General features: G+C 42.1%; 2 protein-coding genes across 3 annotated transcripts; one reads left to right on the forward strand and one right to left on the reverse strand.

Annotated features, from left to right (window-relative positions):
* The first annotated feature begins 3,201 nt into the window (after positions 1 to 3,201).
* On the forward strand, positions 3,202 to 16,037 carry mef2b (myocyte enhancer factor 2b). Of its 2 annotated transcripts, none has more exons than XM_041039999.1 (9): positions 3,202 to 3,301; positions 7,754 to 7,834; positions 9,104 to 9,307; positions 9,523 to 9,651; positions 9,959 to 10,148; positions 11,531 to 11,679; positions 11,956 to 12,070; positions 12,602 to 12,713; positions 13,381 to 16,037. In XM_041039999.1, exons 2-9 carry the CDS (start codon positions 7,781 to 7,783, stop codon positions 13,691 to 13,693), a joined length of 1,266 nt encoding a protein of 421 aa, XP_040895933.1. In that variant the 5' UTR covers positions 3,202 to 3,301; positions 7,754 to 7,780; the 3' UTR covers positions 13,694 to 16,037. The 2 variants fall into 2 exon arrangements, with proteins under 2 accessions (XP_040895933.1, XP_040895932.1); XM_041039998.1 differs by lacking the exon at positions 3,202 to 3,301 and adding an exon at positions 3,302 to 3,434.
* Positions 16,038 to 17,728: 1,691 nt separating this feature from the next.
* Positions 17,729 to 23,939, reverse strand: tmem161a (transmembrane protein 161A). The gene is made up of 11 exons (XM_041041043.1): positions 23,853 to 23,939; positions 23,201 to 23,304; positions 23,029 to 23,112; positions 22,759 to 22,850; positions 22,370 to 22,526; positions 21,847 to 22,062; positions 21,506 to 21,649; positions 21,276 to 21,389; positions 20,960 to 21,134; positions 20,653 to 20,749; positions 17,729 to 20,285 (listed from the first exon to the last, which is right to left on the reverse strand). The coding sequence occupies exons 1-11, from the start codon at positions 23,853 to 23,855 to the stop codon at positions 19,981 to 19,983; spliced, it is 1,491 nt and encodes a 496-aa protein (XP_040896977.1). The 5' UTR covers positions 23,856 to 23,939; the 3' UTR covers positions 17,729 to 19,980.
* Between the last annotated feature and the right edge of the window lie 1,373 nt (positions 23,940 to 25,312).

Below are 25,312 nucleotides of genomic sequence, written 5' to 3' on the forward strand. Positions count from 1 at the left end.
ACTTCTGAGGAATTCGCAGCAGCGAGCACCTTAGCTGACCCCTGTTCGTTGTAGAATACCCCCTTTTATTCTTGCTCCGACTCTCTGAATCTAATTAACGTTCACCGGTTGCCGTGGAAACATGCACGGCTTACCATTGATTTACCTTTTTTTTTTTTTTTTTTTTTAATTTATTGCATCCTATTAGTTTACAATCACCCGTACAAACACCAGTGCATTCACTTTTATGTGCGTAATGCAGCCATGTAATAAAACGAGTTACTTCTCCATTACGTGCTTGATTTAACAGGATTAAAATTTAATATTCTCCTTAAGTATTGTAGTTATTATAGTTCCGTCTTGTAGTTCAGATGTAGGCTATCACTGCTGGACCTCAAACACCTTGACATACTTATAGTATGTGACCTGTGCTACAGAGGCCTTGGTCTGTTAGAGGTTGGTGGTACTGTGGGGGGATAAAGGTGTAACCCTTATTCTGTTGAGATGTAGATAAGAATGTAGCTATAAAAGTACACAATGTGAACAATTGCTCTCACACATGTACACTGACCATGTAGGCTATTTCTGAATGCGACAGCCTCACCACATGCTCTAAAAGGGTCGCGGCTGATCTTGTCGAAAGCAGAAGTGAGAAGTTTCAGGAAAATGAAAAAAAAAATGGACTTTAAGTTCTTAAAGGCACTTCTGTCTCTCTACAGTTTCTACTTCATGGCTCTCGCCCGATGTATTTCTTGATGGTATTTGATAACCCTGGTTGTGATTCAGCCTTGAGTCTCTGGACTGACACACCTCTCACAGTGTGTAGAATAAATTTGCGTAGAATACACTTGCGCAAACACCGCACTGAGGAAAGATATAATTTCCCCCTTAGCTACAGGTGATTAGCTGGCTGTATTTACAGGTGGGGATTTGCACTATTCTCTGTTGGCTTGATGTGGCCCCATGCAGATGAATCCTGGAGGTAAAGGCTGTGGCGGTCTGTGGGGATGTTGCTAACTATTGCATCAGACTCACAGTTTGAGATACCTCTCAGGATCACAGACTGAGTGTGTCTGTGTGTATGTATGTAGCTCTATGTGTCTGTGACAGCTTGTTGATATGTTTGTCAGTGTGTGTGTGTGTGTGCGAGGGAGAAATAGAGTTGTTGTCCACACTTCCACAGATGATCTGTCCTAATAAACTGCCACTATATTATTTTTAGGGGTACATTGTGTCACATCCCAAAGATAGTCCATAATGCGGGCAATTGAGTTATTACCTCTAAATATATCTTTTCAGCCGACAGCTTTCTGTCAGTCTTGGCTTTGTGTTTGAAAATTTTCTTTTGCTCTTTCACCCCTTCGTTCATTGCATCTGAGAATTACACAGAGCGAACGCAGTAACAGTTAGAGCGCACGGCGTACTGCTAACACACCGTAATATCCACACAACAGCCTTGCCACAAATACATCCTTTGTGAAGCTTACTGTTGAATGTTTGTTGAGAATATCAGAGCGTTGTTCATCCAAACTACGGTAATTATTTGGGGCTGTAACTTGTTCTTATATTGCCCCGTGACCTATGTATAGACATTCCTGTATTTGTGTTCTGCTCATAAGTCTGTGTGTACAGCTGTGGACAGAATTACAATTACAGTTTCACTTCACACTTCAGTTTAAACTAGAATGAATTTTGTGTAATTTTTTTTTTTTTTTTTCAAAACAACAGCAGAATTTGGCCGTGATGTCGAGAGGCAACTGTGTCCTGATCATGTACAGATAATACATGTAGATATATGGAGCTAAATTAATCTGTAGGGATTCAGTGAATTGTCAGTGTGGGACTTGGACCTCCTTCTTCTGCCTGAAGGGCTCTTCAACCAGCAGACAATCAGGCAGTGCAGTCACATCAGCAACACTTCTCTCGGGGCACCACCATGGGCCCACCACCCGAGGGAGGTGTCTTAAGACTTCGGTGCATTGTGGACTGGGCGGCAGTCGCCCCCGCGACCTGGCTCACTGTTGCCTCTTGAGGTACAAAGTGGTATTACAACACAGGACTGGCTGTGGCTAACTGGTTAGCATGATAACTTCGGAAGATACCTCTGCAGCACAATACATAGCTGTCTTTGACACAACGACAAAACTGTTATTTCTCCACATTCTGTTGATAATCACAGTTAATTTGTGAATGTTTTAAACTACAATACTTACACATTGACCCATTAGTTGTAAGGGTGATGGGATTGCTATCAGGTTAGGAAACATGGCTGCTTCACAAAATGGCATTTGTTTTTCTCCATTTTATGTAGAAATTTTAGTTTGAACTCTTCAGGCCTGAAAGGGGAAATCACTCTCACAGCTCATGAAGCCTGTGACGAGAGCTCAGGAGAAGACATTGCTTTGTATAATAGGGTCATACACAAAAAATGGCTGGCGACGCTGCTTTACGCACCTCAGGGAAAATAAAGCTCTCACAACAAATGATTGTAGCTCTGTAGAGGCTGTGTCACAAGTGTTTTTTAGTCACAACGTCATCCCAAGTATGACTTTATTATAATGAAAGTCTGTTGGCCAAGTCAGAACTTTATTAGGAAATCACAAGTGGGTGGCTGAGAAGCGGTGGTTTCCACAGTGTGGCATAGGAACCTTCAACTGTCCATCAGGGAACGTTACATGGTCTCTGTTAAAATAAATAAAGTTTCCACTGTATTTTGTCAGTCATAACACAACTTCCAACCAATCATATTTTCTTTGTACATTGACACCTTTTCATTTTATACAATCTAGTTTTAGTTCCCCATCATGGTTCAGATTTTTTTTTTTTTTGTGTAGTTTCCCCTCAGCAGTTACACAGAGACAGCTGATTTTATTTATTTATTTTATTGTTTAGCAACGTGAATTGTACATCACACAACAGCACTTTCCACTGCCCACTGTCACCTCCTCCCTCACCCCTGCAGTGATAAATTACCACATAAAATCAAAACTATTTAAAAAGGTCGCTAAAGTTTGCTGCCTGCGCTGTTTACCACGGTCTTTTTAGTAGCCATTTAAAGAGAAAAAAAACACATTGAATGTGGGTAGTGTAACTTCTGCTGTGAACTTTCTGGCAGCCTTCAGAAAGTGAGCGATACGTTTGAACGGCGGATGGGAGGCGGAGGAGCGCGTCCAATGGCACGGCTGAGAAGGCGGGGTATGGGGGCAGAGAGAGGCGGGCTGCAGCGGCAGCCAGCTGTTGGAAAGCAGCGCTCCTGAAGCCATCGGCCACTACTGCATCAGGTGAATATCCCTCCATCAGCACGGGAGCAGAACAACACAAGGCAAGACTCCTTTTACTCGTTAAGACGTCTGTTTTTTTTTTTTCCTTTTTTTATGTGTAACTTTTCGTGTGATTGGTCTTGATCGAGCGGGTGAAACTCAGACGTAAACAGAGAAAAGGAGATCGAGGAACAGGTGAGATCAGATGCTCTGTTTTTGTTTTATAAGCGTGTTTTTTCTTTCTTTCTTTCTTTTCTTTTAATTTCGGTTTTTAAGGCAAATGAGCAGACTCTCCCGAGGTTTCCTGTGTGGCGAAATTCATGACTAAGTAAAGTACCTGTTGCTGTGTTGTCGAAAGCAGCAGCCTATAGATGAGGCTATATTAGGGATGCTTCGGCAGCTCGGGAACAGACGGGCTATTCTTAAACGGTCTATTTTGAATGACGTCAGCAATTTATTAGGCCCAATTATCCCCAAACATCTTTTTTTTTTATAGCTGTGTATTTTTACTATTATTTATTTTTAGCGCCGAACACCTTCCTGTGCGACTCCAGCAAGCACATCAGCTCCGTTTTGTTCCACGTTTGTTCTTTGTTAGAAACAGCAGCAGAGTTCTCCCTCTGAGTTTTGTTGCCTCACTGAAATATGAGGAGCAAAATTACAAATAGGCAGTTAGATGGACACTATATATAGAGAGCTATACAAGTTCATTTTTTCTTTTTGTTGATCTCAGTCCCATTCAGAATGTGCATTGATGATGAACCTGGTGTGTATTGGCTCCAGATGATGCTTTTTTTTGCAGCTAATTTCACTTTAGGCCCTTGTTTTGTTCAAAGGGCATAAAGTTTCGCTCAAAGTAGCTTCCCCCCCGTCAGCTGTCACAAAGGTGTGTCTCAGCTTCACAGTTTCGTAAGGTCCTCTGGATCTCGAACGTCTCCATGAACTCGTGAGAAGCTTTTTTCTCTCTTCGTGGAAAGATCAAATGTGCAGCTCATGCCTGGGTGTACACTCTTGCTATTCTGGCTCCATCAAAAATATCAAGGCAATTCAATTATCTCCTGTTAAAATTAGACAAATATTTCTTCACCATTACACCGCAAATGCCCAGCAAGCGCCTGAACTCTCTGACCTTGAAGATGTGCCACACACACACACACACACACACACACACACACACACACACACACACACACACACACACACACACACACACAGATCTTCATTTGTCCCTCTGAATAGGTAGAGCCACTTATCCTTTAATATTAAAATGTCATTCTGTAAGGTAAGATGTGAGAAGCTGTGAGAAACCACTGTCACGGGATGAAAAGTGTGATAACTATCATTAAGAAGTAAACAGTTACACAGAGGGTTTCCTCTTCTTAAAGTGCATTTCTGTTTTGATTGGAATGGTTTACACATTTCAAAGTTACAATTTTTGACCTTCACCCTTTTGGGAGGATTTATGTATTGGTTCATGCAAATGTGGTACGAGTCTTCTATTTTTGGAGGCAGTTTTGGGTCTGGTTTCAGATTGTGCCCTCTTAACACAAGACCTTGATGTGAGTAAAATGACTAAAACAGTGCAAACAAGGCTGCGCAACAGCACAGTCACACACCCTGCTACAGCACCGCTGCTGCTGCAGTTAGAGTTCAGCACAGCAGAGTGATGCAGCAGTCACTGTAGGCACAGCTTCTCTTGTGATTGACTTTATTGTATGGTCAACCCATGACTGAGTGAAAAACATGAAAAATAATATATCACAGCAGCTGGGCAGTGGTGCAGAGACATGCTCTCCAGAGAGTTAAATAAAGTATTATATGTTTCCCCACTTGGGGAAACTGATAATACGAATAGCCTTTGATAAATTTTTCCATTTATGTATATATATATATATATACACACACACACACACACACACACACGTTTAACAGCCAACACTGCAAATATGGATCATTGTGACGCAGAATGATCACAGGTAGATTACATTTGAATCTGCTACCGTAGAATAAGCCATTTGCTTCTCTGGTTAATATGCATACACGTGTTGACCATGTTTGTGAAACATTTATAAGCCATCGTGCTCTGAATGAGTCATGGAAAGAAAACCATCGAAGCAGAACCCCCAATACTCTTCAAATGCCCTACTTTTTTTTCCCTTCTCATTCATGCATACAGTTCACTGCAGCAAGAAAAACATCTAGTGCAATATATTCATGAGTGTCATCACAACAACTTGTCAGAGCTATTAAAATTCTTTGTTGTTGATTAGACACAAGCTCCCAGGGTATGTCAGAGAGCAGCCATGCTGCCATGTGTCTGTACTCAGTTTTTTCCACTGTCTGGCCTCTGGGAAGGTGTCTGACAAAGGTGCTGTCTTTCCCCATAGAAGCTACAAGACTCAGGGGCAAGCGTGTGTGTGTGTGTGTGTGTGTGTGCAATAATTACAGGACACGCAGCGGCTTCTGTTTTGCTTTCACATCTTATCACAAGACCTATGGAAACTTGTTGACAACATTTATTTAAAAAAAATAAAAACGTGCTTTTTCTTTTAATGTCTTCCTTTCCTCAGTGATGACGGGTTCAGGAGCTGAGCAGGGTCACAGGCAGTGGATAGGTCTTGTTCTGGTGCATTCACAGACCTCAGATGGCAGTTGTACGGGAAAACGTCCAGAATTAGCTGAGATGTGAGGCACAGTCAGGCTTTTCCTGCCTGTCTTGGCCTTTAGGCCTTCGATAAACCTAATAAACCACATAGAGTTCTATAGCTAACTCTACACTGTTTGGCTGGAGGTGTAGTTATATTTATCCAGCCAGCCGTGTTCTAACAGAGCTGTCTGTGGCGGTGATAGTTGTCGTTTGGTTATATCTGAGAGGAGAGGAACTTTCAGAGATAAAGATCTTTCTGCCCTGCTTAGAACATATGTCCCACTTCCCTCTCTTCTCACCATTAACATACCTTGATATGTGATTAAATTGTCTCACTTCTGGTCCCAAACAAAAAAAAAACCGAGCAGCTTGACCTGCTGTGTGTTCACATCTTTGTTGTAGCCAAGCTGTTAAATAGACAGAATAATGTTGTTTTTTGTGGACTTTTGCTTCTATGCTAGAGCTGTTTGTCTGTAGCGTGCTTTGTTTTACCGCAGAGTCAAATGGCGATGATGAGTTTGTCTGCAGCTGTCAGTGCTGAGGTGTGTCTTGTCTCTGCAGCATGTTTAGCACAGTGGATATCGCAGGACTTTATAAGGTAATAATGAGGGCAAAGAGGTGGATTCCTCCAGAAATGCCCCAGATGCCTGTGTGCCAAGCTTACATTGAGGGGCAGCGGACACTTTAGGGGTCGTGGGAACATGGGCGCAATATCCGCTCAGGCACCATCAGGAGGGACAGGGAACTAAATATAGAGAAGTCCAATACATGTCTAGTATTAAGGGGGAAAACCAGTGAAAACTCCTTTGGGCTTTGGAGAAGTACTGTTTGGTCAGGTCAGAGGAGCCAGACCACCATTTAATGTAGTCGTTTGATGGTGAGCGTATTATGGAGATAAGTCAATTACAGTGCAAATTTATGTGTGCATTTGATTTAGTGCTGCATGGTGTTGCGGCAGGATCACTTAATGGCTGTCTCCCATGATGCAAAGAGCGAATAACCAAAACCCTCCGGTTTCACATTGCTCTGTAGTGTCCAGCTCTATATGGTCCTACAGGGGCTGGGACAGGAGCGGGGTGGGGTGGGGGGGTTCTAGATCAAGAAAAACAGATAAACAGTGGGTGTGAGTTTCAAAAATGGACATTCTCAGGCTGACCGCAATCCATCCAAGTCTTTGCCGTCTGCCCCTCCAAATCCTGCCTTTTTTTTTCTGACCTGTCTGTTCATGAGAGACGAGTGGGTGGCTTTTAGCATCAGCCATCTTTCAAAAACACACCGTTTTCCTTCTACTGTTTGGTTTCAGCTATAGCCTGCTGGACCTTTAAAAGGAGCTATCGACTGTATTTTTAACCCTGTCTCTTGGGGCTACACGGTGCAGTCGAGCTCTGTGCTGCTGGCCTGGGGGTAACCCAGACTGTGGGGGTGTTAGACTGTGTGGACTGCTGGCCCGGCAAGGCCCGCTCTAACTTTAGATCGCATCGCCTCATGGTGGTAAAAATAAACACCCTACCCTTTGCAAGGGGGAAAGGACGTGAGTCACTTAAACCAAAAGGATGACATTTCCCCACCAGAATTATATAAACTTGAAGAAAAGAACTGAACATTTTTGTAAAATGTAGATTCATACCTTGATGACGGACTCATACTCTGTACACAATAATTAATTTAGTGACCATTGCAAATGAACACAACTTTAGGCCCCAAGAAACATTTTTTATGAAAATAAAAGCTCCTTCCCTCCTTCCACTCTAAATAGTAGTGTTTAATATCACTGTTATTTAGTTCTGTTCACTGCAGCAGGTTGAATGCCAGTAACACAAACATATTGGACTCTGCTGCTATAACACTGTTATGTTTTCTGTTTCAGGTGTCAGAGTTACAGACGTAAGAAAACATGGGAAGAAAGAAAATACAGATTTCACGTATTCTGGACCAGAGGAATAGACAGGTGGGCGGACATGCGGTATTTCATTTGTATGTCATTATTCTAGAATTTAATCCAGAACCCTTTCGTATCCATGTAACATGTAATAAGAGATATTTGTATTGTGTTAACTCATTCGGTGACTAGTGCTGAAATGATAAATCAGTCAGCAGTATCAATCTCTCCGCAGGAGATTATTCTTCAACTACTTTGACAATAGTAGTTTTTTTTTTGATGTTTATCTTTGTATATCTTTCTGAAATTTTATAGACTTAAAAGATTAAGTAGCACTAGTAGTAGTGACATACCTCAAACACTGACTTGCGTTTGTCAATAAAGCAGCATACTGTATGTTTCATGCAAATGTACAAGATATGCAATAGAAAGCAGAGTAGTAGGCATCACTCTACACAGATATTGTAGTTGTAACTACTTGTGCATCAAGAAATCGGACCCACGCAGGGCACAGTGTGACGGCTGTGCTGATTTGGATGTAAATACATAAAGTACGTGAAGCAGCTCCTGCGGCTAACGTGTGTAGGAATAATGCTGTAATACTGTGAGGCTGTGGAGGAAATATCTCATGATGGTATCTGGAATAATGCGTGACAGCAGTGAGATCACAGTCACGTTTTATAATAATCATAGCATGCATGCCTCATTTTCTCACTTGCGTATTGTGGACCAATTTGGAATCAGATAGGTGCAACACTGCATGAGACTTACCCTCTGAAAGTTGAAACTTTTGCCAAAAGGACACAAGCGAAACAATGACCCACTGCTGTAAATTTAATAAAATCTGAATCACTGTAGACAGCAAGACAAACTTCACAGTTTGTTTCTCATATCTGATCTTTGTGACTGAGTGCTTTTGGTGATAAGGTTTGTTCTTTTTTTTTTTGTTTGTTCCTGGAGTTTTTCTTTTTTCCTTATTTGAATTGGGCATCTGAGGAAAGACAGTGTTTGCTGCTCAGATTGTAAAGCCTCCTGGGACAAACTTGAGATTTTATACTATATAAATACACCTGACTGTCGACACTGATGGTAATTGCAAGTGATCAGTTTGGACTTCTGTGTTCTTCTTTTTTCAATTTAACCCTAAGCAGTATTTTTTAACAGCTGTAACAATTAATCTGGTAGCAGATTATTTATTCATGCAGCAGTAATGAGGAAAAAATATTCTAGCAACGCCATATTTCAGCTTTTCATATATTTGACCTTAAGGTTTTTTAAACGCTAACTGGCTGAAGTGAAATGTAAGACTCAAACCTCTGAGCGGTTTTCGTCCCGTAGGTTACCTTTACCAAGCGCAAGTTTGGTCTGATGAAGAAGGCGTATGAGCTGAGCGTGCTGTGCGACTGCGAGATCGCCCTCATCATCTTCAACAGCACCAACCGTCTGTTCCAGTACGCCAGCACAGACATGGACAAAGTGCTGCTCAAGTACACGGAGTACAGCGAGCCACACGAGAGTCGCACCAACACAGACATACTGGAGGTAAAGGAAATGAGAGTAAAGCAGGATTTAGTGTTAACATCATTTATTTTCCAAAAACATAGTGAATTGTTTAAGAGATGGAAGGATATGTGTGAATTTAAGGTGGCAACTTTAACAAAAATGTACATGTACCCTCACGTCTCACTTTTGCTTTTCTAAATGTTCATGCTTTCGCTGTGGGTAATTTTCCACGTGCACTTTCTGTTCTGCTTCAGACCCTGCGTAGGAAAGGCCTCGGTCTCGACGGCTCAGAACTCGACAGCGAGGAGAGCATGCAGGTGGCTGCAGACAAATATCCTCTCAGCGAGGGCATGAATCTCTCCGTGGCACGCCAGCGCCTCTATGTCAGTCCACTAACACTTCTGCTGTTGCACATTCACCACATATACACAAGCATGAGCACACAAAACACCCAAGAACACAAGAGAGGGCCGGAGCTAAAACCGAAGGAAGGAATTTTAATAGGTTTTAATGAACTGAAACACTGTTAATAATCCAGCACTCAACTACTTTATCGTGATAGGATTGACGTCAGAGGTATGATGGTGATTCTGGCTCAAAAATACACAAGACAAAACATCATTTCCTGAGTTTTCTGACAACTTTTAGACTTGAACTCTTAGGCTGCTGTTTGTTTTTTTTTTAATTCAGCCTCCATCACTGCTCTCACCGGAGACCCAGTTCCTGGTGTCTGCAGGCTGTGAAAACGGCTTCCCCAACTCCTCGGGATCCAGCATGGCACCCCACAAACCACCAGTCTTTAAATCCACCAGTTCCAGACCCTGCTCTTCCAGCCCTGCTGCACCACACGCACACACTGCCTTCATGTCTCCTCATTCAGGTGAGCTTTACCTCTCCGGCCCAGTGAAACACCATACCAGACCATTTTATTTATAAAGTAAAATGTTTACTGGACACATACGTATTTGTCTTGTTATTGTTGACAGCTTAGAGATTGTATTACTCTGTACCGAATGCCAGTGACAGAAACAGCACTGTTTATAACAAAGAGGAGGAGAACTGAACCAAGTCATGCAATTTCTTTGATGTGTTTTTAATGTAGCTTTATACTCGTTTATAACAAAAAGTGTTTAACTGCTCAGTGACTCTGTGTCAGTAAAAGAGTTCATTACAAAAGGAAATGTACGTAATTTAAAGAAATGTGACTCTTACTGTGAGAAAATTGACCACTGACATCAAATTAGCACTCTCCGCTGAATGTAACGTGCCTTTTTAATTTAAAGGCAATGAGGACATTAGCGACTCATGACTGTTCTCTTACTATCTGGTAATGTTTCATAGAATATTAAAGCTTGTTGCAATGTTTGAAATATTGAGGAATAGGTGCACAGTATTGGGAGTGCTGTAATAGCTGAATGCTGAAACAGCACAGGCTACATAACTGCTCTGTCCACAGTTTAATTCCACCTGGAGACCTTTGTTACACCCCTTTCTATATCCACCATGTTTCCTATCTACGTCTCCACGGCTGATTTTCAAATGAAGGCAAAAAAAACAACAAAAAAAAACCCAAACATCAAAATCGGCTTTAAAAATAAAAAGATGCAAAGTATTTAGGGTTAAAACCGAATGAATGCTCCTGTAGCCTTCTGGGTAAATGCTTGCTGTAAAATTCACATGTACTGTCAACCCTCTGTGCAGCTGGCTGTGAACTCACAGGAAGTGTGTGTGTACGTGCATGCCTGTGTGCACTAATCCACACATGCAGTCGGCCTCTTTTGTGAAACTGGCCCTCCACCAGTGTAACAGCGGCTGTAACCAGTTCTGTGGTTTCTGTACAGAATGTATCGCACCTGCCAGTCATGTCAGCCTCCTCTGCACGATTTAACTATTTGGACACGTTATGATGTCATTGACACTCACGGTGCTTTTAAATGTATTAACGCTGTTTTTCGAGTAAATGACACTGGCCTTCGGTGGTTTCCGGTCAGATGGTTTCTTAATGGTTTCTGTCAGGTTGGCAGCGGTGCAGACAGTATTACAGATATTAACATAAACTTGTAAATGGTGGCTGCCTGCTGTCCCATGAAGATCAGATACTAGTTCAACGGTCAAACCAAAAGAAGAAGTTCATTTTTATCACACTTGTAGGCACAGACAGAGGGAGGTGAAGAATGTGTCACAGAAAAATAAATGATTCTTCTGTGAGTGAAACAAGCTCACATCTCTTTTCACTTCCTGCTCCTTTCTCTCACTTTTTAGGTATCGGCTACTCCGTGTTCTCCCATGGCAACCTGAATCGAGCTCTGGACATGAAAAGCCCTCCTCCCCTGAACCTGGGCAGTGAGAACCTGCGGGGAGATGCTGCTAATCAGGCCATGGGCGCCACACGTGCGAACCACAACTCTGCTGTAAGTAGCTGTTACTATCCAGTGTGATCAAATAGGTGTCAGTGAATCTAACACATGCTATACATAGTAGTGCTTCTTAAATTTTAGGCTTCAAACTGACATATATGCAAATTGTTTTGCAAACATGGACAAACAGTTTAACAGTTTCTGACTCAATCACACCTTTCACAATTATAATATTCATAAGTTTTATGTAGTATGTATACGGTGATGTCTCCTTATCGCTACAAACTTGAGATTTTCAGTTTGACTGTTGACACTTTGTCCGTCTATCAGAGGGGCCTCTTGTACCAGGGTCTGCACGGCGGCAGCTCCATGGTGGCCATGGGCAAGGCGGGGCTCCTGGGCCACAGTTTGGGAGGCTACGGCCTTCCCTCCTCTGGAGCTTCTGGTACGTCTGTAGATGAAAAGACGCTTTAAAGGAGCAGTTTGACATTTTTCAGAAACAGGCTTATTTGCTTTCTTCCCAAGAGTTCCAAATCCAAAGATTGACACCACTTTCATGCCTGTAGGGTAAAAATATAGCCGCAGCCAGTTAGTTTTGAAACAGGGGGAAACCGCCTGCTTCGATCTGAAGGTAACAAATTCCACCTATTAGCAGAGTAATTCACAGGTTATACCCTGATAGCCAGGCTAGCTGTTTCCCTTCCCTTTTTCCAGTCTTTACGCTACGATAAGATAAGCTAACTGGCTGCTGGCAGTAGTTTTACAGTTTTGTACAGACATGAGAGTGGTACTGATGTTCTCATTTAGCACTCAGTAAGAAAACAAATTAACATATTTCTCAAAATGTTGAACTGCTCCCTGTAGGTGAAGCAAATATATCCTCTTATTTGCTGATGCTGGTTTATTAAAATACGGTACATCTTTTGTCTCCTTTTTTTTTTTTAATGCTATGATTAATATATTTCTCTCTTTCCAGAGTACAGCCCACCTGGTTTTTATCACTCTGTTAGTCTACAACGAGGAGCAATGAACCCCTGGCAAGCAGCACAGCCGCCACAGGAGCCCCATGGGCCTCATATAGGCGCAGGGTGAGCATATTAATGTGTGATACGGTTTCACTGTGTGGATAAAATATGGAATAATCAGCCAGAAAGTTGAATCTGCACACAGTTTTTTTTTTTATTCACTGTTGCTGTGCAATATTTTGATCAATCAGATTTTCATCAGGCACAAAACAGCACTAAGCACATCATATGTACAGAACATACAGTAACATATAGGCAAGATTATATGTATATTCAGAAGAAAATGAGGGATTTTTGAACACAGGTGTCCACAGTTGGAACGCAAACAACGTGATAAACTGTCAGACAGAACAACAAACGGGAACAGGAAAAAAGAATGTATATAAAAAACAAGAAAATAGCCTAAAGAAGGTGAGTTAAAATTAATAGATGAATACAAATAAAAAATGAAAAAAGAACAGGAAATAAAAGAAAATAAAAACAATTGACGTAGTGTTGAAAGCTGTGTTTAACCGTGTTAAAGTGATTCTTTCACAGGTCATTTTCTCCATGAAATATTGAATCACACATTCATGCATGTTCTTGGGCTGCATTTGGTGCATCGGCTGGTTTTAAATTGCTTATTGTTGTTTACTTTTGGAGTTATCTTCCCCCATTGTCATCTAGTTGCACCTGCAACTAGCACATTTGATGAGGTTTGTTCACTCAAACAACATCTTGTTGTTTCCAGGATGTCCAGTGGAGGGTGCTCCTTCCCCTCTCAGTCTTGCTCCTCAGCCTCTCCTCATCTGCCCTCCCTCAACCTCAGCATCAAATCAGAGCGAAGCTCCCCTGAGCACATGTCCTCATCCACCTCCCCTCCTCTACACCACCTCAGGCAGCACTCTCCAATGAGCGACCCCGACTCGGCTTGTCATACTCCTCCAGAAACCCGGCCGGCCAATGAGACGAAGGAGTTTCCCAAAGCCGGCTACCAGCAAGACGAAGAGGAAGGAGGGCAGCCGCTCAGGCAGTTAGAGATGAGTGACGGCTGGCAGAGATAGCTGGCAGCTGCGGTCTACCACCATCTCCCATTCAAACGGCTATCTTCCATCAAATCCAGTGCTCAATTACACACACACACACACACGCACACACACACACACACACACACACACACACACACACACACAGATACAACACAGAAGATAGTGAGATGGGGTTGATTGGTCCCCATCATCCCAGAGAGGAATACCTCTCTTTGTCTCCTCACACAGAGCTGGTCTCTCCTGGGTGAATTTTTCTCAGCATCACTTGATTAATCCCATGAGGAGGCAGATGCATACAGACATTTGCTTTTTGTTTGTTTAGGTTTAGTTTTCAGTGTGGAGATAATGTGAATCAAATAATAATAATAATAATACAATTTGAAATGTGTTTGTTTTGCTCTGTCACTTTGTTGAAGTTAGCTACAGCAGCACAGCGGGACCAACTGAATTTCCCCCCAAAAAAGTGTAAAAATAAAAAAGCCTACGTACACATTCAGCTTTGAAAACAGCCTTCAGTGTTTGACCTAGGTTTGGTTTGAAAATTGGAAAATAGCTGTAAAATTACACTCCATGGTCTTTGTGTAAATATTACAGCAAAAAGCAGATAGAAAGAAACATGACTCTTTACACCAGCCAGAATAAAACCACTTAGTCTCTGTGTACAGTAAACCTTTACACCTTGTGTCCCTGTTGTTATATAAGCTTTAATTCGCCTCACAAGATGTCCCCACATGAAACCAGTTAGACATCACACATCACCTAAGTTTTGGCTTTATGTGTAATAATGAAATGTGCCTGGACTCTTGGACATCTTACAGGAGATGTGCTTTTGGTCGCTGTAATTGATCCTGCTGTCCATGCTGGCTGTGAAAAAAATCCCCTCATAATGCAGTTCTAATTTAAGAAAGAGGCAAACGTCATTCATTCTGCACAAAAATGCTTTCCGAAATTCAACTAGTACGAGGCTTCAGGAGTCTGAATTAATCAAATTAAGTATCTTTAGTTTTTTTGAATACAAAATTCCCTTGTTGTGTTTGCTCAAACGGTCTTAGAGGGATAGTCAAGTCAAGTTTATTTGTAGAGCATATCCCACGCATCACAAAGTGCTTTAAACAGTAACACAAAGAGAGTTTTGTACTAAAAATACTGTTTAAAATGCATTTTATACAGAACAATGACAGCCTATTTTGTCCCTTATCTCTGGAACCACGTCAAGCAAGGATCTGTTCAGGGCCTGTGTGTACAGCAGGAATAATTACGGTGACCAAAAAATACTTCAGGTGTACATATGAACATGTCAGTGTGTGAAATTTAAAAAAAAAAAAAAGTGAATCTATCCTGGGGCATCAGTGGATCTCAGGAATTTGGATGATTGTTTTCTTAGAAAGTAAAAAAATAAATAAGATTTATTTCCTTCTTTGTTTGCTAAATTTTAGTTATATTATTCTTGCAAATAAAGATGGCCTCATCTTTTTACTTTGTCAGTAACAAAATTAATGGCAATCTACTTCAAATACAGACCAAAGTGTTTAAATATTGTCCCTATGCATTTCAATCAAGTACTACAACACCCAAAGATGTATGCATTTGTTTATAACAGGTCTAATATGATTTTAGTGATATAAAAATAGTATCTGTAACTTTTTCTGAAGGGCTTCATTTAGTAAGTACATACTGATGTTTAAACACAGTGTGTAATGAAGGAGTCTAATTATTCATAGAATATTTCATTTATAAAAAAAACACAAATTACATATTTTTTTAATTGAGGGATTGTTGGTTTTCATTGTATGTGTAAATTTACTTTGCTCTGTATTTCTGTGCACTGGGCATCTGCTTGTTTTAGTTTAGCTTGCTCAACTTTTGTTCTGCAATTGATAAAATATACTTAGAATCCGGGTTGGAAGGTAATTTACGCTTATTGTCCACAAGGGGTCACCTTCTTTTACAACATTTGGATTTGAATGAGAAGTTGCAGAGGAGGGAAAACCAGCCATTAACTGTTAGTGATTAATTATGAAATGAATCTTTATGGCAAGACCCAGGTTCAGTGGCTCACCCTGAACACATTTAACAAATACATGGTGACAAACCCTGCAGAGATTCAGTGAGGCGGCCGGCGGCAAGCTTCAAGTTCAAGTGCTGCTGTGGAATTAGCTCTGTTTTTCCTTTTCTTTTCTTTTTTTTAATGCAGTTATGTGGATTAATATCAGCATGAAAAACCAAGTTATCAGTATTCTGATGTTTTGGGTTTAGGTTTTTTTTTATGTTTGCTGAATGCTTCACTAACAGAACAAAGACAGATTTTTATTTGACATTTGTTGTGATTCTTTTTAAATAAAAAATGGTTTGATTTGTATGTTTGCTCGGGCATAATTTTTTTTCTCTACAAAGGACATTTAGTTTATTATCTTTCCTTTGAGAGAAAAATGTGATTCTGTTGGGGGGGGTGTTCACGTACATTCAGTCCAAAGACAGATAAAATGCCGTCCACTCCGTAGCTATCAAGCTTTCATGTGACCATTTATTTAGTCTTATTCACCTCCGTTCCATCTTTTGAACACACACACACTCCCTCATTATCATGTCTGGCCCCTGTCAGGCGGCTCACCACGCAGCCACCAAACGAGAGGAAAAAGAATGGACTGCTTGAAAGCCTTGAGACCTTTATGTCTTCAAAAAAATACATTCAGCCTAAAAAGCCTTATTTCCACAGCTGGTTGTCTCACAGTAACTATGCCTGAACGTTTTCTTATGCTCCCCCTCTGGAGCAGTTGCCTTCCTTTCCATTTCAACTAAACACAGAGTGGAGCCCCGGCCCATCGCTGTCATCTCTCCTCCCTAAATGAAAAGAGACTCTCACTGGGGTCATGTCTGGTCTGCTCCCCTGAGACAAGGCCAGGCCCAGTCTGTAGGGCATGTCTGGGTCCTGCAAATACACACACACACACACACTGGTTTCTATAGCAACCACGCCCTGCCATGGCTGCCTGACTTGGCCCGCTGCAGTCCACAGAGCAGACTGAGGGGGCCCGAGGCCTCCAGCACAGATGCACATAATTAATGTGATTATATAGATATGTCAGCCCTGTCACCTTTCAGTTCATTAGGCCGGACGCTCTCACAGACCTGTCAGAGAGGAACAGAGCTCCGCTGGTCACGGTGGGCGAGGATGCTACTTAAAAATGTGCAAAGCACAAGGTTCAAACGGTGCTGCTCAATCATGTTGTTTAACATATTTTGAGTCCCTTTTCTTATGACCCTCGGACAACGTGAAAAAAAGAGCAGCACAGTTCTGCAACAGAAGCACAACATCCCAATCCTAAATCTCAGCCAGCCCTTATATATGAGATGTAAAGGTTGTTAACTGGTGCCCTCCCAGATTTCTCCACTTCTCTCTGTGTCTTTGTGACTGTTGACATCCTCCAGTGAAGCATGTCCCAGTGCACATAAAAAGCCAGCGAGGTGGCCCTTCCCTCCCTAAGTTCCTGAGTCCTTTCGTGGCTTTTGATTGGACGTGGAAGTCAAATGATATCGCCAATAAATCATGTCAGCTTTCAGACAAAAGAGCCTCTCCGGTCTCGCTCTGGAGAAAGGTCACGTTCCGTAACTGCTGTTACAAGACCGGCATGTAAATCTGAATGTTTTGATAATGTCATAAAAGCTTATAAATCTAATTTGGATGATTTTAGGCTGCACTGACAAATTGAGAACATTTGGATCTTGGATGCAGAAGTTGGATAATGTCCAGAAAATAAAACTGGTCATAGAGCCAATTTAGACATCTTGGCTGTAGGAAAATATTTCTTCCCAGACTCTTCGGGAGCATCAGGTTCATAGTAATTAACAGTGATTAAAGAATGAACTTCTCAGGAGGTCGGGGTCAGAGTTCAGGACCCAGCACAGCGGCGAGACACTCCATTGTCATGCATGATGTCTTTTGTCAATTGGTGCACCGATTTTTTTTTAAAGGAAATGTTTTATCTATGATATCTCCCACGCTCCGCAGTGGACGGCGGAATTAAGTGAGCAGGGACATCAAAATGACATGAAAATAATGCTTTTATTAAGCCACACAAACAAAACAAAACATTCAGGTTACAGCCAAAAGTTTCGCACACCATGCAATCAGAAAATCTCAAAAAGCAACATTTTCATATGGACTTCACAGTTCAATGATTTTAGAGCATTTAATTCAAATTCAAAAAACAAAACAAAAAACACACAAAATCAAAACTTGTCACACACAGAATGAAAAATGTACAGTTCCTACATCTGTATCATTTCTAAAGAACAAAAGTTATTTGAGGCAACGTATTATAAATAAATAAATACAGTGATACAAACCTGATTTAAAGATTAATTGGCAATAAAAAGAGCAAAAAACCTAAAAAAAAAAAACAAAAAACAAAACATGTCCCTAAAGAAGACACTGCAACTAAAAATGTTGCCAGTGAATAGTGTTTGAAAATGATTGGAAAAGACAGAGATGAGTTTGGAGTCTTAATTTCATCTCTTAACGGACTCCATGGATTTTAAACACTCATGAACAGGGAGGAAGGAGATTTTAAAACCGACTCAAAATCCCTGAGCTCCCAGGCACTTAGGAATTCTGAAGGAAACTCTATATATAAAAGCAACCATTCTTCAGTTCTTGGCTAACGCACAGCCCCAGCTACAGCTCTGACTGATTCATGTTCAGCAGCAGGCTGGATCTGAGCTTTACTACTTCTTTGCAATCAAAACATTAAAGCAGAGAAAGATTTAAAAACAAAAAAACAAAAACACAAACACAAAAAAAAACATTTAGCACTCTTGAATCGGTTCCTTTAGGGGGGACAAAGAGTCCCTCACAAAAATAAAGCGTATTATCTACACTGGGACAAATTCTAATACTCAGCCTGGTACCATTGAATATTTTATATGCAGCATTTAACAACGTTCTGGTGAGAACAATTCGAGTAACTCTGGCATAGAAACATCTGAAAAGTTGCAGAAAAAAATGTTTTGCTGAAGTAGTCGGAAGATCGTCAGGGGCCTGGATCACAAAGCAAGATCAGTGAGTTAGTCAGCTGTGTTTGGGTTTAACTCGGGTTTTCTGGTATCACAAAGCGGGTTCACTTTTAATTGGGGCAGCTAACCTGAGCAGTCAGCTTACTGGGACAACTGAGACATCACGTCTACAGGATCCTGAAGTGAACAAAATAAGTAAAATAAGACAACAGACTCACTTTGCTCACAGTGAGATACAAAAAAAAAAAAAAAAGGTTTTGTACAATTATGTGTCCACCGTTTAAAACAGGACAACCTAATGAATGGTTATTACAGCTGCATACTGACTGTGCACTGTGTTGCACTCACTGTTTATCAGCTCAGGATATTTATACATGCAACATTTTGGTCAGAGAGACATGATCAAGCTTTTATTTCTGCTTTTCCTATCTGCACTTCTATCTGCTTTAGCAGCAGCTACAGCTTTACTCTAACCGTTTTTAAGTTTATCACTCATAATAACTCAGTTTGTTCATAATGAGACAAAAAAAAAACAAAATGTCCCTTTGATAGACTAGTGAACATGATGAAAACACTGGATATATATAAAAAGGCTATGTTATAATTCCTACAGTTATTTGTAGTTTTACTTTGAAAATTTGGAAGTTATATACCTCAGATACCTCAGCCTCTTATTCTATTCTACACGTGTGATTATGGCCTGTATATTTCACCTTGCTGAGTATCACCTATTGCTACTGCTCTAACCTAAATTTCCCACAGGTATAACCGTGCCATATTAAGTACCCCACTCATGGTTCTTTTGATGTTGCATGTAAGCTGCATGAACGTTTTCACAGCTGGATCAGTCGACCCAGAGTAAAATGAGCCAGCTGGTAACCAGCTTTGCGAAAATGGCTTCCAAAGACTTCCACTGTTAGACTCAGTAAAGCCAGATAACCCAAAGAAAGCCAGGCAGACTAAGTTAAGCTAAACTTCGCAGCACAGGCTCCAGTTCTCTCTGTACGTCAGTGTTATTGATACCAGGAGCCTGCTGGTCATAGAAAGTCATAAGGGCAACAAGGAAGTCAATACTGCAGCAGACAGTGCCCACCACCACTCTATTCTCAACACACCGTGATCAATTCTTCTTATTCAACCAAAAGCACAGTGCATTCTGTCTGTAGTTGTGTGTTATAATGAAATGCGCCCCACTCCTCCACTGCAGGAACTCTTTAGAGTAGTACAACGATAGCTGAGGGCGACGGTTGCATTGCAGGTAGAGCAGTATGGCACTCTGCTTTCCTCACTTAGTTCTGCATGAGGTACTGGTGGAAGTAGATGCCAAACAGAGAGCTGATGACCTGACAGGCAGCCACCCACCACGTCAGGAAGGCGAAGAAGCCCCGGAAGAACAGTGGAGTGAGGACGGACCGCAGTGCCGTGAAGGTCGCCGTCAGGTGAGCTACCGTGGCCTGGATGTCTTCCTCCATGTCCTCCACTCCCTCTTCATCTTCATCGAGACTGCTGGGCAGCACAGGCGCTGCTGTGGGCATCACCAGTGCTGGTGTCACCCCGGGGGTCTCTTCTGCACCCACTCCCCAGGAGAAGTCCCCTGTAAGTTCAGTTCATATTTAGATTTTACCACTAAACTTGGAGGAAAAAGTACAAAAGCCTGTTGACAGAAGCCTTTGCCCTTGCTATGTTTCACTTATGCTAAAACATAACACTTATCATCAAAGTTTCTAATAATTAACTCCACTGTAGCTGCAAAAGTCAGTGTGACAGTACAAGAATAGTTCAACATCCTGGGAAAGCACATCTGGTGCTCACTAATTAACATGTTATATATTGTTTGTTTAATCTGTAATAAAACTGGTGTAGTTATGGGGTGTAACATGCTGGACTATAATTTGGCCTGAAGCAGTAGCTGCTTCCCCTGTTTCCAGCTCAGCTGATGGTGGTGTGGGTATGCTGCTTACCTAGTGCCTTGAGTGACAGTGTGGAGAAGAGGATGAGCAAAACAGGAACCAGATACTGGAGTGTGACTACAGTCAGGTAGCAAAACACACGTGTAACCTGAAAAACAGCACATTACACTTCACATGTGTGAACAGAGTTTTTGTTTATCTATGACTTAGAACAGCTTTCATCAGAAAATCTGAGGTCAAACATGGAACTAAAATTTTTTTTTTCATTGTTCAAATATTCACTCTGCTTGTGATTCGTGTAGCCTACTGTAAAAAAAAAAAAAAAAAAAAAAAAAAAAAAAAAAAAGTAGTATCTGACCTTCCTCTGAATGTCAATGGCAGCGATACGTCCAGCTTCCTTCTTCATCTGCTCCACCCACTTCTGGGCCAGGTTCAGATAAGCCTGCAGGTGGTAACGAGTCAGCGCTAGGCGCAGCACGCACAGCGCCACGATGATCCACAGACGCATGCTGTCAAATATTGCACTGGGCACTCTGTAAGAGAGCCACAAAAGTCAGCAGATGCCCACTAGGTACTGTCTGGGGGATGTTTTGCATTTCTTGGCAGGGGTTTCTATTTTGACAATTCAAGTTACTTGTAATGGATAAAATGAACAAACATGTACATGCACTCACATTGTGACAGAGGTCTTTCCCATGGGTGCGCTGGCCAGGAAGTCTCTTGCAATGGGCTTCACCCACAGAACTAACACAATGACTGGAGACAGGAAGCTCATGTGCAGCAGAATCCTGCAGGAAACATTAGGGGCACTGCTGAGAGAACTGCTAATGTAATTAAATGTTGTTTATTTTAATTAAAGCATGGAGAACATTGCTTTTTGCAGTGTAAATGTAACAGGTCCTACTGGATGAGCGGCCGGTCTGAGTTCATCTGTACGGCATCGAGATGAGTCTGAGCCAGTCGCAGTCCGGGGAAGGCCAGCAGAGCTCCAATGTAAGCACAGACAGCAGCCAGGCCGAGCTTCACTGTCAGCTTAGTCACTGGGATTCTGAAGTCAAAACAACAACCAACGTTTAGCATCGCTGTGTCTAAAACAGGTTTGTCATGTACAGTCTGTTGCATAGTACTACACCAAGGTGGTGTCTCTTAACACATGAGGCAGTGTAAATAAATATGAAATTAACACAACTTTCTTTCCAAAGCAGCATTTAAGTGACAAGTTGTCTTTGTAAGTCAGATACTTACGACCAGTCAGCGTAGCCCTGCTGTTTGGCGAAGATTTCCAAGTTGTCAAAGAGGCTGGAAAAGCCAGACTCCAGTCCAAACTCCAGGTAGTCCTCTCTGACCACCAGCACCAGCATGGCCACGAGCAGAGACAGAAAGCCAAAGGCAAGGCACACTGATCGCTCGCCGCCCTCTTCAGAGCGGAAGTAGTGACTCATCAGAGTGTGAAGGGTCTTTCTGAGCGCTGCACGTTAAGTGTAAACAACCGTATGGAAAGAAGCAGTTCTCACCCAGTCAAAGATTTTTCATTCTGTATCTGTATCTTTATAAAGCTGTGTGATATTTAATTTAGTTAACATGACAATTATATTTTAATATAACATTTTAGCATTAGCTTTGCATCACGACATGCTTCATCCTCTTTGCCATTTGATCATGCAAAAAGTTTGTGACTGCAGCTTCAAAATAAGATTATTACCTGTTGTGGGATCAATTTAAACGTGTGTCCGTTGTGACACAGGGTGACTTTACAGTTGAAGGATACAGGCCGAAGAGAACAGTCAGAACACACCAGATAGCTCCAATGTTGACCTCTTTGCTGGCATCCACCACGCTGTAATAACACTCAGTGAACAGGAAGACACCCATTGCATAGACTGAAAAATCTATCAGCCACTGGTACTCCAGGAAAAAACGCAGCACTGAGAGTAAAAACAAGGGAAAAAAAAAACCATAAGCGCTCTCAGAAGATAACTCTGTGTTCTACCTGTTCATTAAAATTACACTTCACACACTGTTCTGATGTAGGAGCAAATAAAAAGGAAAACAATGTAAATGTTCAGTGGGCTGGTTGTGAGTCACCCGCTGAGCCTGAGCAGTGTTTGTACTTGCACAACATCACTGTAGTGTAGACAGAGACAGAGCTTGTTTTACCAAGAGCATCAATGACGTTGACTGGAGCTTTCTCCAGGTGAAGGTCGATGTCTTTGGGCACAGTGAGAGGCTTATTCTCCCCATTCTGTCTCCTAGAAATAACATAAAGGGCACACATGGCTGTGTTAAAAAAAAACAAAGAGAGGAATAGTATTGTTTAAAGTACAGCATGTGCAACAAAAAGACTACAACGGTCTATAGATCTGAGCTTTGGCCAGCTCTTGTATGATGTGACTTTTCTGCAGTGTCAGATCCTCCCCCAACTCCCACCTGTCTCTCCTGTTCTGTTTTGGCATCTGCTTTCCTGCCAATGCACACAGCTCTCCTTCTGATGGGTGTTTGAACCGGAACAAACTGGAAGAAACAGCAGACACGTGTATGCCAACAGCGGGCAGCACATCACATGTGTCAACGTATAACCAGATTGTAAGAGTGACTATACCTGCCGTTGCAGAGGAGCCAGCGTGCAAATGAGCAATGTGGAGCCATCCTCTGCATAACGCTGGCGGCCAGTAAGCTGACCACCAGCTGAACCCCCATCAGCGCCTGTCAGAGCAAACACACACAGGTTTAAGTATGAGATCCAGCTCTGAAGCTCCCACCTGTGTGTGTCAGTAGTTAATGCATGGGAGACAGTCAGGACAGGAGCGCCTTGTCTACAACTGTGCCAGTCCGTCAGGACAGTATGATGTGCTGACTCGGCGTATAAGACACAAGAAAGTTTCAACAAGACGTGGGTTTCACTAACGCCACAGACACATTAGTTCACATTATCAAAGGCTGCGGATGAACATAAGTCACATGCCCAGCTAAAAAGCTGGCAGAGGCAAGATAATACGTGCAATAACCTTAAAAACACACTGTGTTGAAAGCCCGTGCAAAATGAATGAAAGTCAGCAAATGGCTATCGAGCTAAGTTTAGCTAAACTTCACCACCTGTCAGTGCTGCAGCGAGCGTTAGCTAGCCACTTAGCATTCGCAAACTAGCTCTCACAGTAACCAATACGAGCAAAATGAGCTCGCTAGTGAAATTTACAGCGGCCTGTTAAGACTCGTAATTACATGCAAGTGCACTAGGACGTGACTTCTGTTACCATTTCTTCTTCCGAAAGACGTGGTTAAAGCCAGACTATCCACAGGAGCTTCTCAGCAGAGCCCTGACAGCTGAACCCACAGACATGTGAGACTGCTCGATGTCCCGGATGTACTAGTTGGAGTCACACGCTGCCTTCAGGTGCTCAGCGAAAGCTCTGTAAATTCCAAGGTTTGAAACAACTTCTCGTAGTGCTTGTAGCAACCAGGGAAGGAGTTGTAGGTTTCAGCAGTGAGGATCACTTCCGCGTTCAAAAAGGTGCAGCTTCTCGGCTGCCCCTGGGGGCTGGATCCAGAAGTGAGCAATTCTCCATTGACCCCCCCCCCATGTTAAAATAGCCAAGTTTACAGTCTTGTTTACAGCCTGGTACATTTTTTGTTTTTGGTCTCTATTGATAGTTTCCACCTCCATGAACACAGGGAGGTGTTATAATTATCTCTGATGTCCAGAGCATACATAAATTGGGGCGTGGTTACGCTGAGAGACATCTCCATAGACAGGTACTGGCAGTTAGCTCTTTGCTCAAGCATTGGCTGGGCTAGGCGGCTACATACAGAGGCCTCCAGCGGTTGACAGGTGCTGCAGTGTCCGTGTTTGTTTGCCACTGTTCGGATATGTTTTTGTGACAATATGGCTTGTTGTAGTGTAGACTGTACTAAGCGACCGCCGAAGGAGTCTGTGTTGCAGTTTTTTCGGTAAGTAAATTTCTCACTATTTTACCTGGATGTTTGCACTAATTAGCATGTATTAGCATATTTTGCCGCTAGCTTATGACTTCATTGCCGATTTATGGTCGCTGCTGATACAGATAGAGGACCGGAGCAGCTAATGTTAGGAACGCTGTTGCGGTGTGTTCCGTACTCTCAGAGTCCGTTTATTGCGGGAATACTAGGCTACAATTTTATTTCGTCTCGTTTTTCTGTTGAAAATGTCCGACATTGCATGGACAGAGCAGCTCCGTCAGTAAGCGGCTGCTGTTGTTTGTGTGCTGCTGTAACTGTAAGTGGATTGTGGATGGAGGCAGCGGTGAAAGCCGGTAAATATTAAATATTGGTCCGAGATAAGTGGGCGGGTTCTCGGCCGGCTGACCTGTAGAATAACCGTCTCTCTCCGCCACTAAAATCCAAGATGGCGCAGCCCAAATGCCCATGGTATGGTCAGAAAACCGTCTCCCCGAAACCAATGGGTGACGTCACGGGTGCTACGTCCACGTCTTATACAGTCTGTGGTAGCAACTAGTGCTGCTGCTACACCCCAGGGATGGTAACGTGGTTATGTTAGCTTGACTGATTTATTCAAACTGATTTATTTGGCACTGAAAACTCAAGGTCCGGTAAGTGTCAAGCTAGGCAGTTAAAAGTAAAAACACCTGCAGAGGGGTTTACATATGTAATAATTCCACCTCTTAATTACTTTAGAGAATTTTCCACCTATATTTATTAAGTAAACGCCCTTTCCAGC

This window comes from Toxotes jaculatrix, chromosome 6, assembly GCF_017976425.1.
Source record: "Toxotes jaculatrix isolate fToxJac2 chromosome 6, fToxJac2.pri, whole genome shotgun sequence".
Taxonomy (NCBI): domain Eukaryota; kingdom Metazoa; phylum Chordata; class Actinopteri; family Toxotidae; genus Toxotes; species Toxotes jaculatrix.